Below are 16,671 nucleotides of genomic sequence, written 5' to 3'. Positions count from 1 at the left end.
TTTGTGACTACAACACTATGAGATTAGAAATAAATTACAGGGAAAAAAATGCAAAAAACACAAACACATGGAGGCTAGACAATAACTAAATAAGAAAGAGATCATTGAAGAAATCAAAGAGGAAATCGAAAAATACCTAGAGACAAATTAAAATGAAAATACAATAATCCAAAACCTATGGGAGGCAGCAAAAGCAGTTCTAAGAGGGAAGTTTATAGCAATTCAAGCTCACCTCAAGAAACAAGAAAAATCTGAAATAAACAATCTAACCTTACACTTAAAGGAACTAGAGAAAGAAGAACAAACAAAACCCAGTTAGTAGAAGGAAAGAAATCATAAAGATCACAGCAGAAATAAATGAAATAGAAACAAAGAAAACAATAGAAAAGATCAATAAAACTAAAAGCTGGTTCTTTGAGAAGATAAACAAAATTGATAAACCGTTAGCCACAATCATCAACAAAAAGAGAGAGAAGATTCAAATCAAAAGAATTAGAAATGAAAAACAAGAAGTTACAATGGACACCGCAGAAATACAAAGCATCATAACAGACTACTACAAGCAACTCTATGCCAATAAAATGGACAACCTGGAAGAAATGGACAAATTCTTAGAAAGGTATAGCCTTCCAAGACTGAAGAAACAGAAAATATGAACAGACTCATCACAAGTAATGAAACTGAAACTATGATTAAAAATCTTCCAGCAAACAGAAGTACAGGACCAGATGGGCTTCACAGGTGAATTCTATCAAACATTTAGAGAAGAGCTAACAACCATCCTTCTCAAACTCTTCCAAAAAATTGCAAAGGAAGGAACACTCCCAAACTCATTCTACGAAGCCACAATCACCCTGACACCAAAACCAGATAAAGATACTACAAAAAAAGAAAATGACAGACCAATATCATTGATGAATATAGATGCAAAATTCCTCAACAAAATAGTAGCAAACAGAATCCAACGAAACATTAAAAGGATCATACAACATGATCAGGTGGGATTTATCCCAGGAATGCAAGGATTCTTCAATATAAGCAAATCAATCAATGTAATACACCATAGTAACAAATTGAAGAATAAAAACTATATGATCATCTCAATAGATGCAGGAAAAGCTTTTGACAAAATTCAACATGCATTTATGATAAAAACTCTCCAGAAAGTGGGCACAGAGGGAACCTACCTCAACATAATAAAGGTCATATATGACAGACCCACAGCAAACATCATTCTGAATGTTGAAAAACTGAAAGCATTTCCTCTAAGATCAGGAGCAAGACAAGGATGTCCACTCTCACCACTATTATTCAACATAGTTTTGGAAGTCCTAGCCATGGCAATCAGAGAAGAAAAAGAAATTAAAGGAATACAATTGGAAAAGAAGATGTAAAACTGTCACTGTTTGCAGATGACATGATAGTATACACAGAGAAGCCTAAAGATGCCATGAGAAAACTACTAGAGCTAATCAATGAATTTGGTAAAGTAGCAGGATGCAAAATTAATGCACAGAAATCTCTTGTATTCCTATATACTAATGATAAAAAATTTGTAAGAGAAATTAAGGAAACAATCCCATTCACCTCTGTAACAAAAAGAATAAAATACCTAGGAATAAACCTACCTAAGGAGGTAAAAGACCTGTAGTCAGAAAACTATAATACACTGATGAAAGAGATCAAAGATGACAGAAAGCGATGGAGAGATACCATGTTCTTGGTTTGCAAGAATCAATACTGTGAAAATGACTCTACTACCCAAAGCAATCCACAGACTCAATGCAATCCGTATCAAATTACCAATGGCATTTTTTACAGAACTAGAACAAAAAATCTTAAAATTTATATGGAGACACAAAAGACCCCGAATAGCAAAAGCATTCTTGAGGGAAAAAAAAGGAGTTGGAGAAATCAAACGCCCTGACTTCAGACTATACTACAAAGCTATAGTAATCAAGACAATATGGTACTGGCACAAAAACAGAAACGTAGATCAAAGGAACAAGATAGAAAGCCCAGAGGTAAACCCACGCACCTATGGTCAACTGATTTATGACAAAGGAGGCAAGGATATACAATGGAGAAAAGACAGTCTCTTCAGTAAGTGGTGCTGGGAAAACTGGATAGCTACATGTAAAAGAATGAAATTAGAACACTCCCTAACACCATACACAAAAATAAACTCAAAATGGATTAGGGACCTAAATGTAAGACCGGACACTATAAAACTCTTAGAGGAAAACATAGGAAGAACACTCTTTGACATAAATCAGAGCAAGATCTTTTTTGATCCACCTCCAAGAGTAATGGAAATAAAAACAGAAATAAACAAATGGGACTTAATGAAACTTCAAAGCTTTTGGACAGCAAAGGAAACTATAAACAATATGAAAAGACAACCCTAAGAATGGGAGAAAATATTTGCTAATGAATCAATGGACAAAGGATTAATCTCCAAAATATATAAACAGCTCATGCAGCTCAATATTAAAAAAACAAACAACCCAATCCAAAAATGGGCAGACCTAAATAGACATTTCTCCAAAGAAGACATACAGATGGCCAAGAGTCACATGAAAATCTACTCAACATCACTAATTATTAGAGAAATGCAAATCCAAACTACAATGAGGTATCACCTCACACCAGTTAGAATGAGCATCATCAGAAACTCTACAAACAACAAATGCTGGAGAGGGTGTGGAGAAAAGGGAACCCTCTTTGTACTGTTGGTGGGAATGTAACTTGATATGGCCACGATGGAGAACAGTATGGAGGTTCCTTAAAAAACTAAAAATAGAATTACCATATGACCCAGCAATCCCACTACTGGGCATATACCCAGAGAAAACCGTAATTCAAAAAGACACATGCACCCCAATGTTCACTGCAGCACTATTTACAACAGTGCCAGCTCATAGAAGCAATCTAAATGCCCACTGACAGTCGAATGGATAAAGAAGATGTGGTACATATATACAATGTAATATTACTCAGCCATACAAAGGAACGAAATTGGGTCATTTGTAGAGACATGGATGGACCTAGAGACTGTCATTCAGAGTGAAATAAGTCAGAAAGAGAAAAACAAATATCGTATATTAACACATATATGTGGAATCTAGAAAAGTGATACAGATGAACTGGTTTGCAAGGCAGAAATAGAGGCATACATGTAGAGAACAAATGTATGGACACCAAGGGGGGAAAGCGGGGGGGTGGTGTTGGGATGTATTGGGAGATTGGATTGACATATATACACTAATATGTATAAAATAGATAAATAATAAGGACCTGTTATATAAAAAATAAATAAATTAAGTTAAAAAAGAAAGAAATAAGTTTACTTATGAAATGTCATTGCTAAGTTAGTTGGCATGAAGTTACCATACCAATACACACACTGTATAACAGATTGAATTGAAGAAATTTAAAATGACAGAAGAATAAGTGTACTATCATAGGCAGTAGCAATGACAACTATGACTCACTGGCAAGCCATCCAAATTCAGCTGTAGGCTTGACCATACCGTTCTCCACTAGAGTGATAATTGAACTCTGACATATTCATTTATTCCTTAATTTATGGCAACGTTAATACAAAGAATGCTCTTTGGGGAAGATGGAGGAAGCAACATGTTGGTTATTAAAACAGAAAAGGGATGGCAAACTAGTCTGATTAGCTTCATCAGGAAAAAGTTTATGTTCCACTAAAATTTGATAGCAATGCCCATTTCTTAATGAATGTTTTATTTTTTTATTTCAAAGGTTTCTCCCTGAATTAACAAAATTTTTCTAGGAAAAGATAGTGATTTCAAACACAAGTTGAGGCATGAGCCATCAATGCTACTGTGGAAAGATACACCTTATATTCACCAATGCAGAAAAAGATGATTATTCTTTCTAAAACTCACATAACCTCTAAGGGAAGAACAGCTTGGAATGAAGCAACCAGCCTATCACAGATCACACTACTTGGCTGTGGACAGGAATTCCAGGGTAGAAGACCACACTCAGGGTTCTAACTAGTGCACTTATTTGATCTCTGGATCACCCTAGTTCTGGATAGAGAAGAGAATAAAATGCTTACCAGTGTATTTACACTTTAAAATTCAGAGAACTTTCCAAATATCATCTCATTTATTGGTCATAGCAGTTACTAGTTATCCCTCTTTTCCAGATGAAAAAATAAGGATCAGAGAAGGTAAGTGACTTATTTAAGTTCACAAAGCAAATAAATCGCAGAACCAGAAATAGAACTTCTGGATTTTTGATTCCATGTCTTGGGGAGTCTCACCTATTCCTCACACTGCTTTAACTGATACTGAGGACTTTGATGCTTAGGTCTCCCACTCTTAACACCTAACAACTTACAATTTGTTTTCCTGAATTTTTATTTTACTCTGGCTGAGAACATATACATGTTTTTATTGATTTATTTGTTCAACAGGCATTCATTAAGCTCTGGCCATGTACCCAGTACATGAGTCAGAATAAAGGTTACATAAAAGTTTTAGTCAGGGAATAATATCTATACATTTAATCAACAAGAATCAGATATATCTAAGAAGCTTCCTCCTGTCGCCTTTTTCCCATTGAAAAATTGATAGTATAAGCCTTCTGTCACTGATAATCAATGGATTAATTATCTATTTTGTGAATTTGAATCTAAATCCCAATGACCTGAAAAGTAATCAGTATACTTCTTTGATTTTTGCATAAGCTTGGAAACTGCAAGTGAATTTCAATATTCATTTAAGTAAAATATAATTAGTAGGGTTATGTTTGCTAAATAACAATGATCATCATCATAAGTATTATTCACTTCCATTTCAAGATGAGAAAGATAAGGTCTAGAACTGTTCAAGTTTACACAGAAAGCAAGCTGTAGAACCAGGACTTGAACTAAGATCTTCACATTAAACTAGATTTAATTTAATAATTAAGATTATTATTTTTTCAAGTTTATCACATACATTTATTTTGATCTAGGATGAATTCTAAATCATTTTGAAAATCATAAACAATTAAATGAAGTCTTTCATTTCACCTACTGAATTTAATATTAAATGACTTTTTTTTTCCTTGATGCATCCAGAGAATTGAAAGAGAAATGGAATACAGAATAGCTCTAATGAAATATGAACAGCTTATTAAGGAAAATAATCAGACTTTGTTATTCAAAGGGATATCCAGAACCAATACCATTTTTAAGCCTCCACAAATCGGATATATATTAATTCTGCAAAATCTAAAGCCACGCCATTTTGTCAAAATTAAGTGCATAAATTTCTTTCCTGAGGAGCTTGAGTATTTTTATATGTACCATTTCCCATCTTTAAAGATTCTTATTCATAAAAATATTTTATCAGAGTATTAGTTTTCTTCAGAGTATCCCAAAATTATAAGGGAGGGCAATGTGTGTTTTCTAATTTACCTGAGTACTTTAGTGTTAATGTTGTTAGACCATTTTGGTATGGGAGATTCACTGTTTCCATTTCAACATATAATGCACATAAAAATTTTTGAGACATATTAAATTCTTTATTCAAACTAAGCTTCAAAATCTGGTGTGTATTTTGCATATATGGCACCTCTCAATTTAGAGCAACCACATTTCAAGAGCTCCACAGACACATGTGCCTAGTGGCAATTGTACTGGACAGTATAGGTATAGAGGAAAAGATAAATAGTAAACAAGCAACAAGAACAGCATAAATGCTGTGACAGGCTAATACAGTGCTATGGGAGCAAAAAGAAGAGAATCTCAACTAATTTGTGTAGGACTGGAAAAAACTTCTAAAGGAAGTGACATTTCAACTAATCTCAAAAGGAAGAGCTGACATTAGCCACAGGAAAGGGTAGGTGTAGGGAACTTTAGTGAAGGGAACACTATATACAACACTGTGTATGTGTTGTTTATATGAAAATTCCTGGCTAGGATTTCTGAATAGTGCATATAATCAGTGAAGTCCTTCAGGTTGTTTTTGGAATTATCTTACAAATTGCTGACTGGTAATTTACTAAGAAAGTCATGGTAGTTGTAAGTGTTCTATTCCATCCTAGAGCCCCAAACCTGTCTTCTGGAGCTCCCATGATCTGGAAGAATACTAGAACTGTAGTTATTTGTGCTAGCAAAAGGCACTAGGCTTTAGATTTTATAAATACAGCTTAATCACTTTAATTATTATATAATTCCACTAAGTATATTGTGATTACAAGTGTGGTGGTCTTTCTTGTTCTGATAGATGATTAGCTTTTTGAAAGCAAAGGAAGTGATTTATATTTTTGTCCATACGTGGCTTTTACTATGTGTCAGGAACAGTGGCATATTTCCCAAAGTGCTTGATAATATTGAACATGTTTAGTATGAATTTATTAAGAACCAGAAAAGACATTCAAATATAATCACTGCATATTATAGCCTGCTAAAATACATGTTTGTTAAATAAAGATATTGCTTAGGAACTGTATGGGGTTGAACAGTGTCTCCCATAGTTCATGTCCACCGGACACCAGTGAGTGCGACTTTATTTAGAAATAGGAAGTTTGCAGATATAATCAAATTAAGATGAGTATATACTGGATTAGGGTGGGCCCTATATCAAACATGACTGCTGTCCTTATAATAAGGGAAATGTGGACACAAAGACAGATGAACAGGGAGAACACCATGTGACGATGGAGGCAGAGGCTTAGTGATGCATCTACAAGCCAAGGATACCAAGGACTGCTGGCAACCACCAGAAACTAGGAATAGTCAAGGAAGCTCTTCCCCCAGAGCCCTGCTGATACCTTGGTTTGGGACTTCTAGCCTCTAGAACTGTGGAAGAATAACTTTCTGTTGTTTTAAGCCACCTAGTATGTGGTACTTTGTTACAGCAGTACTATGGAACTAATATAGAAACCTTCTTGGGCCCTCCATTGCTTCCCATATTTCCTTATGAAGCAGCTCTCTTAAGAGACTTCTATTTCATGTACTTGACAGATTAATCCCTTTCTCTACTAAACAAATTGTATTCTACTATCTAGAATTCCATATAGTCGTGCTCCCACCAAAAGAACTGTATGCTTACAGCCCAGAGCACTTATATTGTCAATACATAGTTTAATGAAATATCACATGAACTGGTGAAATATGAATGCAAAAGGAAAGACAGCTGCTGTTTCCATGAATACTAAGTTGGAGACTTTGGAAACTCTTTCCTTATAAAGGTGAGTCACATAAATATGCAATCAAATTAGATGTGGGTGAGGTAATTATTAAGACAAAAATAATGAAAATCTAGAAAATATGCTCATTCAGATTACTTTGTAAGTATCTTTAAATTCTTACTTCATTTTAATAAAAATAAAATTAGAGCTTATAGAATATATGCCATGGCATCATCAAAAAATCTACAAACAATAAATGCTGGAGAGAGTGTGGAGAAAAGGGAACACTCTTGCACTGTTGGTGGAAATGTAAATTGATACAGCCACTATGGAGAATAGTATGGAGGTTCCTTAAAAAACTAAATATAGAACTACCATACGACCCAGCAATCCCACTACTGGGCATACACCCTGAGAAAACCATAATTCAAAAAGAGTCATGTATCACAATGGTCATTGCAGCTCTATTTACAATAGCCAGGACATGTAAGCAACCTAAGTGTCCATCAACAGATAAATGGATAAAGAAAATGTGACACATATATACAATGGAATATTACTCAGCCATAAAAAGGAACGAAATTGAGTTATTTGTAGTGAGGTGGATGGACCTAGAGTCTGTCATACAGAGTGAAGTAAGTCAGAAAGAGAAAGACAAATACCGTATGCTAACACATATATATGGAATCTAAAAAAAAAAAATGTCATGAAGAACCTAGGGGTAAGACAGGAATAAAGACACAGACCTACTAGAGAATGGACTTGAGGATATGGGGAGGGGGAAGGGTAAGCTGTGACAAAGTGAGAGAGTGGCATGGACATATGTAAAATAGATAGCTAGGGGGAAGCAGCCGCATAGCACAGGGAGATCAGCTCGGTGACCACCTAGAGGGGTGGGATAGGGAGGGTGGGAGGGAGGGAGACGCAAGAGGGAACAGATATGGGATCATATGTATATGTATAACTGATTCACTTTGTTATAAAGCAGAAGCTAACACACCACTGTAAAGAAATTATACTCCAATACAGATGTTAAAAAAAAATGAGTGTTTCTACTATAAGTACAAGTTTATTACCCCATGTTTTTATTCCATCACTTATTAGCCTGTAAGTTTCATGAACACAAAGGCTCTATCTGATTTGCTCCCCATTCTACCTTCAGTACTTAGTAAAATGCCTGGTATATAGCTGCCTCTTCCAAGATATTTTTTGAATAAATAAGCACAAAATGGAAAACCATTCTTTTCTGTTTTTCCCTTCTCCAAAGAATTATATTATCATCAATAAAGTTGTATTAAAATGGGCTGCTTTGAGCCTTAAAAATGGATTCATTATAGAGAACTCAATTTTTTAATGGCATTTACAAAAATTGGGTTTTATCTACACGTACATGAAAATTCTCATTTTTAGTATATCATTTTTCATAGCCCTAATATGCATTTCACATCATAATCCTTCTGAAAATACTTATGTACCTATTCTACATCTTCAAATAATTTCTATCTAATACCACAGTGTTATTTCCCCAAGTTTATAGATTAGGGTTCTGAGACAGAAAAGTTAGCTTAATTTCTTAAAGGCAGATTCCTAATGATGCCTCAAATTCATGAACTTCCGAATTCTAGATTAGCATTGAAATTGCCACTGTACTCTTGAGGAAATTGCACAGCCTTCCTGAGCCTTAGCTTCTTCAGTTATCAGATGAGGCTTTTTGACTTCATGATCTCTAGGATGCCCTCTACCCCAAGTCCTCATTTTCAGCACAGAAAATTCTGGATTTTCTTATCAATTAAAAAAAAAATATGACTTCTCACTGCTCTTCTTTCCAAAATGGGAGACAGAGAACACAGCTAGTTAAAGAATGACAGAAAGGATAAGGTGGAGACGTGTTAGTGAGTATGGAGTAGGAAGAAAGCAAGGGACAGAAGACAGGGTGAATGTGATGTCAGCCTGCTACGATAAATGTTTTGGGGAAGAAAATCATGGAATATTTTATGCTCACATAACCTGCAAGATTTTACTCGTACTTTCCTACAGGAATATCAGTGGTAAGTTGGAAGGGCTTTGAGGCCTTGAGGTATGCAGCTTAAAAAATTAAAGACTTGGTCTTTAACTAAATAGAATATAGTTTTATTAAACTGTTATAAAATAGTTGCTACATGACCTCTAAATCTCAATCTGAGTGAATTTATAATTAAGTTTTATTCCTTAAACTATGTATGATAATAAGATAGAGGCAACTAATATTACCTTCCTTTTACAAGCTATACAAATATTCCTTTTTTCTACATCTTTAGCTACTTAAAGTAACTTAATAGGAACTATTAAAAAAATCTTATTACATTTGGTAAATAAAAATGATGTAGAGTTTCAGATGGTCCAACAAGATGAAGAATTTACCACTGGAATTCTGTTAAATAACTTCAGGAGTTATATTTTTGCCTTGAAAACTTTCATCATGGAACACAGCTGTGAAACAACTTTGGCTTCAGACAGAAAGGCTATAATAAAGCACCTCCTAGCTATACTTAGGTTCAAGAGGTTTATGGTGGTGAACAGCAGAAAAGATGAAATGTTTCAATAAGCCCCTCAGGCTGATTTAGTTAGCATTCACAAAGTGGAATAACCTATACATCACATACCCTTTGTTAGCTGGTTGTTTAGAATAGATGTATGAGTCACTGGATTTTATTTTAGCAGTTGGGCAATGCAATTCTCCTTTTGCCCAAAATATTAAAATGCAGAAATGTGAAACTAAGAGAGGTAATGTCATATCTTATACAGGATGCTTATCAACCACTGTAATGGATAGAGAAATTCTTCTGCTCTTGTCATTCCATGTTTCACCTTGGTAGGCACAAATGATAAATCACCTCATGCACAAAAATTTTCTATTATTAAACTAATCAGCAAACTACAGTATATTTTTAAAAATTGTGTGGGGGAGAGGTGTTGGAGGGGGGAAGCTTGCAAATCCAAAGAAAGGTGGCATAAGAGAAGGATAGGCAAGATTCTATCCTGCATGATTTCAAGTACAAATGAATCCCTCTGGGAGTTTGGGGGAATTCATATATATATATATATATACACACATAGATGTGTGTGTGTGTGTGTGTGTGTGTGTGTATGTATGTATGTATATATATATATATATATATATTTTTTTTTTCCTTCTCTCAGACACTGTTCAGAATTAATGAGGGTACCTGCAACGATGCTGGCAAGCTGCTGGGTTCTGGTGATGGGGTAGATGCTGCGTGCCTGAACGATTGCTGAAGCAATTTTCTTGGCGTGCTTCTCCTCCCCGTATGTTCTCAGGATGGATGCAAGTGCCTGTTGATCTAAAGCGTTCACAACATCAGCTGCGGTGGGCATGTCAGGGTACCTACGCAGAAGAAGAGCCAATTACTTCACTGACGTCAGTTTTCATTGACAAGAGGTGAAACTTCAGAGTACTGAGACATAAAGTCAGGCATACACACATAGTCTAAGAGGTCTTATGAGGTTTTTAAAGTCACAGACTGAAATCTTACACAAATGAAATAGATTTTCCATTTCAAATACCCATGATTATGGCAAGTGGAACTGTGTGTGACATTCATTAAGGTCAAGGGCAGCAGAAAGTTAAAATGCTTTACTAGCCTTTAACTCAAAAAGAAGTAATTATGGCTTATGAAGATTTCTCCTTAGAGGTCAGGAAGATGGCGGAAGAGTAACACACGGAGATCACCTTCCTCCCCACAGATACACCAGAAATACATCTACACGTGGAACAACTCCTACAGAACACCTACTGAATGCTGGCAGAAGACCTCAGACCTGCCAAAAGGCAAGAAACTCCCCACGTACCTGGATAGGGCAAAAGAAAAGAGAATAAACAGAGACAAAAGAATAGGGACGGGACCTACACCAGTGGGAGGGAGCTGTGAAGGAGGAAAGGTTTCCACACACTAGGAAGCCCCTTCGCGGGCGGAGACTGCGGGTGGCAGAGGGGGGAAGCTTCGGAGCCACAGAGGGGAGCACAGAATCAGGGGTGCGGAAGGCAAGTGGAGAGATTCCCGCACAGAGGATCGATGCCGACCAGCACTCACCAGCCTGAGAGGCTTGTCTGCTGACCTGCCAGGGCGGGCGGGGCTGGGACCTGAGGCTCGGGCTTCGGTTGGAGCGCAGGGAGAGGACTCGGGTTGGCGGCGTGAACACAGCCTGCAGTGGGTTAGTGCACCACAGCTAGCCGGGAGGGAATCTGGGGAAAAGTCTGGATCTGCCAAAGAGGCAAGAGACTTTTTCTTCCCTCTTGGTTTCCTGGTGCGCGAGGAGAGGAGATTAAGAGCGCTGCGTAAAGGACCTCCAGAGACGGGCGCGAGCTGCAGCTAACAGCGCGGACCCCAGAGACGGGCATGAGACGCTAAGACCGCTGCTGCAGCCACCAAGAAGACTGTGTGCGAGCACAGGTCACTATCCACACCCCCGCTTCCGGGGAGCCTGTGCAGCCCGCCACTGCCAGGGTCCCGGGATCCTGGGACAACTTCCACGGAAGAACGCACGGCGCGCCTCAGGCTGGTGCAACGTCACGCCGGCCTCTGCCGCCGCAGGCTCGCACCGCACTCCGTGCCCCTCCTTCCCCCCAGCCTGAGTGAGCCAGAGTGCCCGAAGAAGCTGCTCCTTTAACCCCGTCCTGTCTGAGCGAAGAACAGATGCACTCCAGCGACCTACATGCAGAGGCGGGGCCAAATCCGAAGCTGAGCCCCAGGAGCTGTGAGAACAAAGAAGAGAAAGGGAAATCTCTCCCAGCAGCCTCAGAAGCAGCGGATTAAAGCTCCACAATCAACTTGATGTACCTGCATCTGTGGAATACATGAATAGACAACAAATCATCCCAAATTGAGGAGGTGGACTTTGAGAGCAAGATTTATTATTTTTTCCCCTTTTCCTCTTCTGGTGAGTGTGTATGTGTAAGCTTCTGTGTGAGATTTTGTCTGTATAGCTTTGCTTCCATCATTTGTCCTAGGGTTCTATCCATCCGTTTTTTTTTTAAATATCTTTTCTTAATGATTATTTTTTATTTTAATAACTTTATTTTATCTTCTTTCTTTCTTTCCTTCCTTCCCTCCTTCCTCCCTCCCTCCTTTCTTTCTTCCTTTCTTCCTTCCTTCCTTTCTTTCTACTTTTTCTCCCTTTTATTCGGAGCCGTGTGGATGAAACGCTCTTAGTGCTGCAGCCAGGAGTCAGTGCTGTGCCTCTGAGGTGGGAAAGCCAACTTCAGGACACTGGTCAACAAGAGACCTCCCAGCTCCACATAATATCAAACGGCCAAAATCTCCCAGAGATCTCCATCTCAACACCAGCACCCAGCTTCACTCAACAAGCAGCAAGCTACAGTGCTGGACACCCTATGCCAACAACTAGCAAGAAAGGAACACAACCCCACCCATTAGCAGAGATGCTGCCTAAAATCATAATAAGTCCACAGACACCCCAAAACACACCACAAGACGTGGACCTGCCCACCAGAAAGACAAGATGCAGCCTCATCCACCAGAACACAGGCACTAGTCCCTTCCACCAGGAAGCCTACACAACCCACTGAACCAACTTTAGCCACGGGGGACAGACACCAAAAACAACGTGAACTACGAACCTGCAGCCTGCAAAAAGGAGACCCCAAACACAGTAAGATAAGCAAAATGAGAAGACAGAAAAACACACAGCAGATGAAGGAGCAAGATAAAAACCCACCAGACCTAACAAATGAAGGGGAAATAGGGAGTCTACCTGAAAAAGAATTCTGAATAATGATAGTAAAGATGATCCAAAATCTTGGGAATAGAATAGACAAAATGTAAGAAACATTTAACAAGGACCTAGAAGAACTAAAGATGAAACAAGCAACGATGAACAACACAATAAGTGAAATTAAAAATACTCCAGATGGGATCAATAGCAGAATAACTGAGGCAGAAGAATGTATAAGTGACCTGGAAGATAAAATAGTGGAAATAACTATTGCAGAGCAGAATAAAGAAAAAAGAATGAAAAGAACTGAGGACAGTCTCAGAGACATCGGGAACAACATTAAATGCACCAACATTCGAATTATAGGGGTTCCAGAAGAAGAAGAGAAAAAAAAAAGGGACTGAGAAAATATTTGAAGAGATTATAGTTGAAAACTTCCCTAATATGGGAAAGGAAATAGTTAATCAAGTCCAGGAAGCACAGAGAGTCCCATACAGGATAAATCCAAGGAGAAATACGCCAAGACACATATTAATCAAACTGTCAAAAATTAAAAGAAAACATATTAAAAGCAGCAAGGGAAAAACAACAAATAACACACAAGGGAATCCCCATAAGGTTAACACTGATCTTTCAGCAGAAACTCTGCAAGCCAGAAGGGACTGGCAGGACATATTTAAAGTGATGAAGGAGAAAAACCTGCAACCAAGATTACTGGATCTCATATAGATTTGATGGAAAAATTAAAATCTTTACAGACAAGCAAAAGCTGAGAGAGTTCAGCACCAAGAAACCAGCTTTACAACAAATGCTAAAGGAACTTCTCTAGGCAAGAAACACAAGAGAAGGAAAAGACCTACAATAATGAACAGAAAACAATTAAGAAAACGGGAATAGGAACATACATATCGATAATTACCTTAAATGTAAATGGACTAAATGCTCCCACCAAAAGACACAAATTGGCTGAACGGATACAAAAACAAGACCCATATATATGCTGTCTACAGGAGACCCACTTCAGACCTACAGACACATACAGACTGAAAGTAAGGGGATAGAAAAAGATATTCCATGAAAATGGAAACCAAAAGAAAGCTGGAGTAGCAATTCTCATATCAGACAAAATAGACTTTAAAATAAAGACTACTGGAAGAGACAAAGAAGGACACTGCATAATGATCAAGGGATCGATCCAGGAAGAAGATATAACAATTGTAAATATTTATGCACCCAACATAGGAGCACCTCAATACATAAGGCAGATGCTAACAGCCATAAAAGGGGAAATTGACAGTAACACATTCATAGTAGGGGACTTTAACACCCCACTTTCACCAATGGACAGATCATCCAAAATGAAAATAAATAAGGAAACACAAGCTTTAAATGATACATTAAACAAGATGAACTTAATTGATATTTATAGGACATTCCATCCAAAAACAACAGAATACACATTTTTCTCAAGTGCTCATGGAACATTCTCCAGGATAGATCATATCCTGGGTCACATATCAAGCCTTGGTAAATGTAAGAAAATTGAAATTTTGTCAAGTATCTTTTTCAACCACAACGTTATGAGACTAGATATCAATTACAGGAAAAGATCTGTAAAAAATACAAACACATGGAGGCTAAACAATACACTACTTAATAATGAAGTGATCACTGAAGAAATCAAACAGGAAATAAAAAAATACCTAGAAACAAATGAAAGTGGAGACACGACGACCCAAAACCTATGGGATGCAGCAAAAGCAGTTCTAAGAGGGAAGTTTATAGCAATACAATCCTACCTTAAGAAACAGGAAACATCTCAAATAAACAACCCAACCTTGCACCTAAAGCAATTAGAGAAAGAAGAACAAAAAACCCCCAAAGTTAGCAGAAGGAAAGAAATCATAAAAATCAGATCAGAAATAAATGAAAAAGAAATGAAGGAAATGATAGCAAAGATCAATAAAACTAAAAGCTGGTTCTTTAAGAAGATAAACAAAATTGATAAACCATTAGCCAGACTCATCAAGAAAAAAAGGGAGAAGACTCAAATCAATAGAATTAGAAATGAAAGAGGAGAAGTAACAACTGACACTGCAGAAATACAAAAGATCATGAGAGATTACTACAAGCAACTCTATGCCAATAAAATGGAAAACCGGGAAGAAATGGACAAATTCTTAGAAATGCACAACCTGCCAAGACTGAATCAGGAAGAAATAGATAATATGAACAGACCAATCACAAGCACTGAAATTGAAACTGTAATTAAAAATCTTCCAACAAACAAAGGCCCAGGACCAGATGGCTTCACAGGCGAATTCTATCAAACATTTAGAGAAGAGCTAACACCTATCCTTCTCAAACTCTTCCAAAATATAGCAGAGGGAGGAACACTACCAAACTCATTCTACAAGGCCACCATCACCCTGATATCAAAACCAGAAAAGGATGTCACAAAGAAAGAAAACTACAGGCCAATATCACTGATGAACATAGATGCAAAAATCCTCAACAAAATACAAGCAAACAGAATCCAACAGCACATTAAAAGGATCATACACCATGATCAACTGGGGTTTATTCCAGGAATGCAAGGATTCTTCAATATATGCAAATCAATTAACATGATACACCATATTAACAAATTGAAGGAGAAAAACCATATGATCATTTCAATAGATGCAGAGAAAGCTTTCGACAAAATTCAACACCCATTTATGATAAAAACCCTGCAGAAACTAGGCATAGAGGGAACTTTCCTCAACATAATAAAGGCCATATATGACAAACCCACAGCCAACATCATCCTCAATGGTGAAAAACTGAAAGCATTTCCAGTACGATCAGGAACAAGACAAGGTTGCCCACTCTCACCACTATTATTCAACATAGTTTTGGAAGTTTTAGCCACAGCAATCAGAGAAGAAAAGGAAATAAAAGGTATCCAAACCGGAAAAGAAGAAGTAAAGCTGTCACTGTTTGCAGATGACATGATACTATACATAGAGAATCCTAAAGATGCTACCAGAAAACTACTAGAGCGAATCAATGAATTTGGTAAAGTAGCAGGATACAAAATTAATGCACAGAAATGTCTTGCATTCCTATACACTAATGATGAAAAATCTGAAAGTGAAATCAAGAAAACACTCCCATTTACCACTGCAACAAAAGGAATAAAATATCTAGGAATAAACCTACCTAAGGAGACAAAAGACCTGTATGCAGAAAATTATAACACACTGATGAAAGAAATTAAAGATGATACAAATAGATGGAGAGATATACCATGTTCTTGGATTGGAAGAATCAACATTGTGAAAATGAATCTATTATCCAAAGCAATCTACAGATTCAGTGCAATCCCTATCAAACTACCACTGGCATTTTTCACAGAACTAGAACAAAAAATTTCACAATTTTGGGCTTCCCTGGTGGCGCAGTGGTTGAGAGTCTGCCTGCCCCTGCAGGGGATGCGGGTTCGTGCCCCAGACCGGGAAGATCCCACATGCCGCGAAACAGCTGGGCCCGTGAGCCATGGCCGCTGAGCCTGCGCGTCCGGAGCCTGTGCTCCGCAACGGGAGAGGCCGCAGCGGTGAGAGGCCTGCGTACCGCAAAAAAAAAAAAAAAAAATTTCACAATTTGTATGGAAACACAAAAGATGCTGTATAGCCAAAGCAATCTTGAGAAAGAAAAACGGAGCTGGAGGAATCAGGCTCCCTGACTTAAGACTATACTACAAAGCTACAGTAATCAAGACAGTATGGTACTGGCACA

The 16,671-nt window shown here is 37.6% G+C and overlaps 1 protein-coding gene across 1 annotated transcript in view; it reads right to left on the bottom strand.

Moving 5' to 3' along the window:
- METTL15 (methyltransferase 15, mitochondrial 12S rRNA N4-cytidine) overlaps positions 1-16,671 on the bottom strand; it is a 201,272-nt gene that overhangs the window by 33,583 nt on the left and 151,018 nt on the right. Inside the window, exon 6 of the mRNA XM_082844944.1 lies at positions 10,365-10,543. Coding sequence (XP_082701070.1) covers positions 10,365-10,543 — 179 coding nt within the window. The remainder of the gene's footprint in view (positions 1-10,364; positions 10,544-16,671) is intronic.

Source organism: Leucopleurus acutus (assembly GCF_964270905.1).
Source record: "Leucopleurus acutus genome assembly, chromosome: 8".
Classification (NCBI taxonomy): domain Eukaryota; kingdom Metazoa; phylum Chordata; class Mammalia; order Artiodactyla; family Delphinidae; genus Leucopleurus; species Leucopleurus acutus.
Note: the sequence above shows the minus strand (reverse complement) of the source record. Positions and strands in the feature narration are given on the sequence as shown.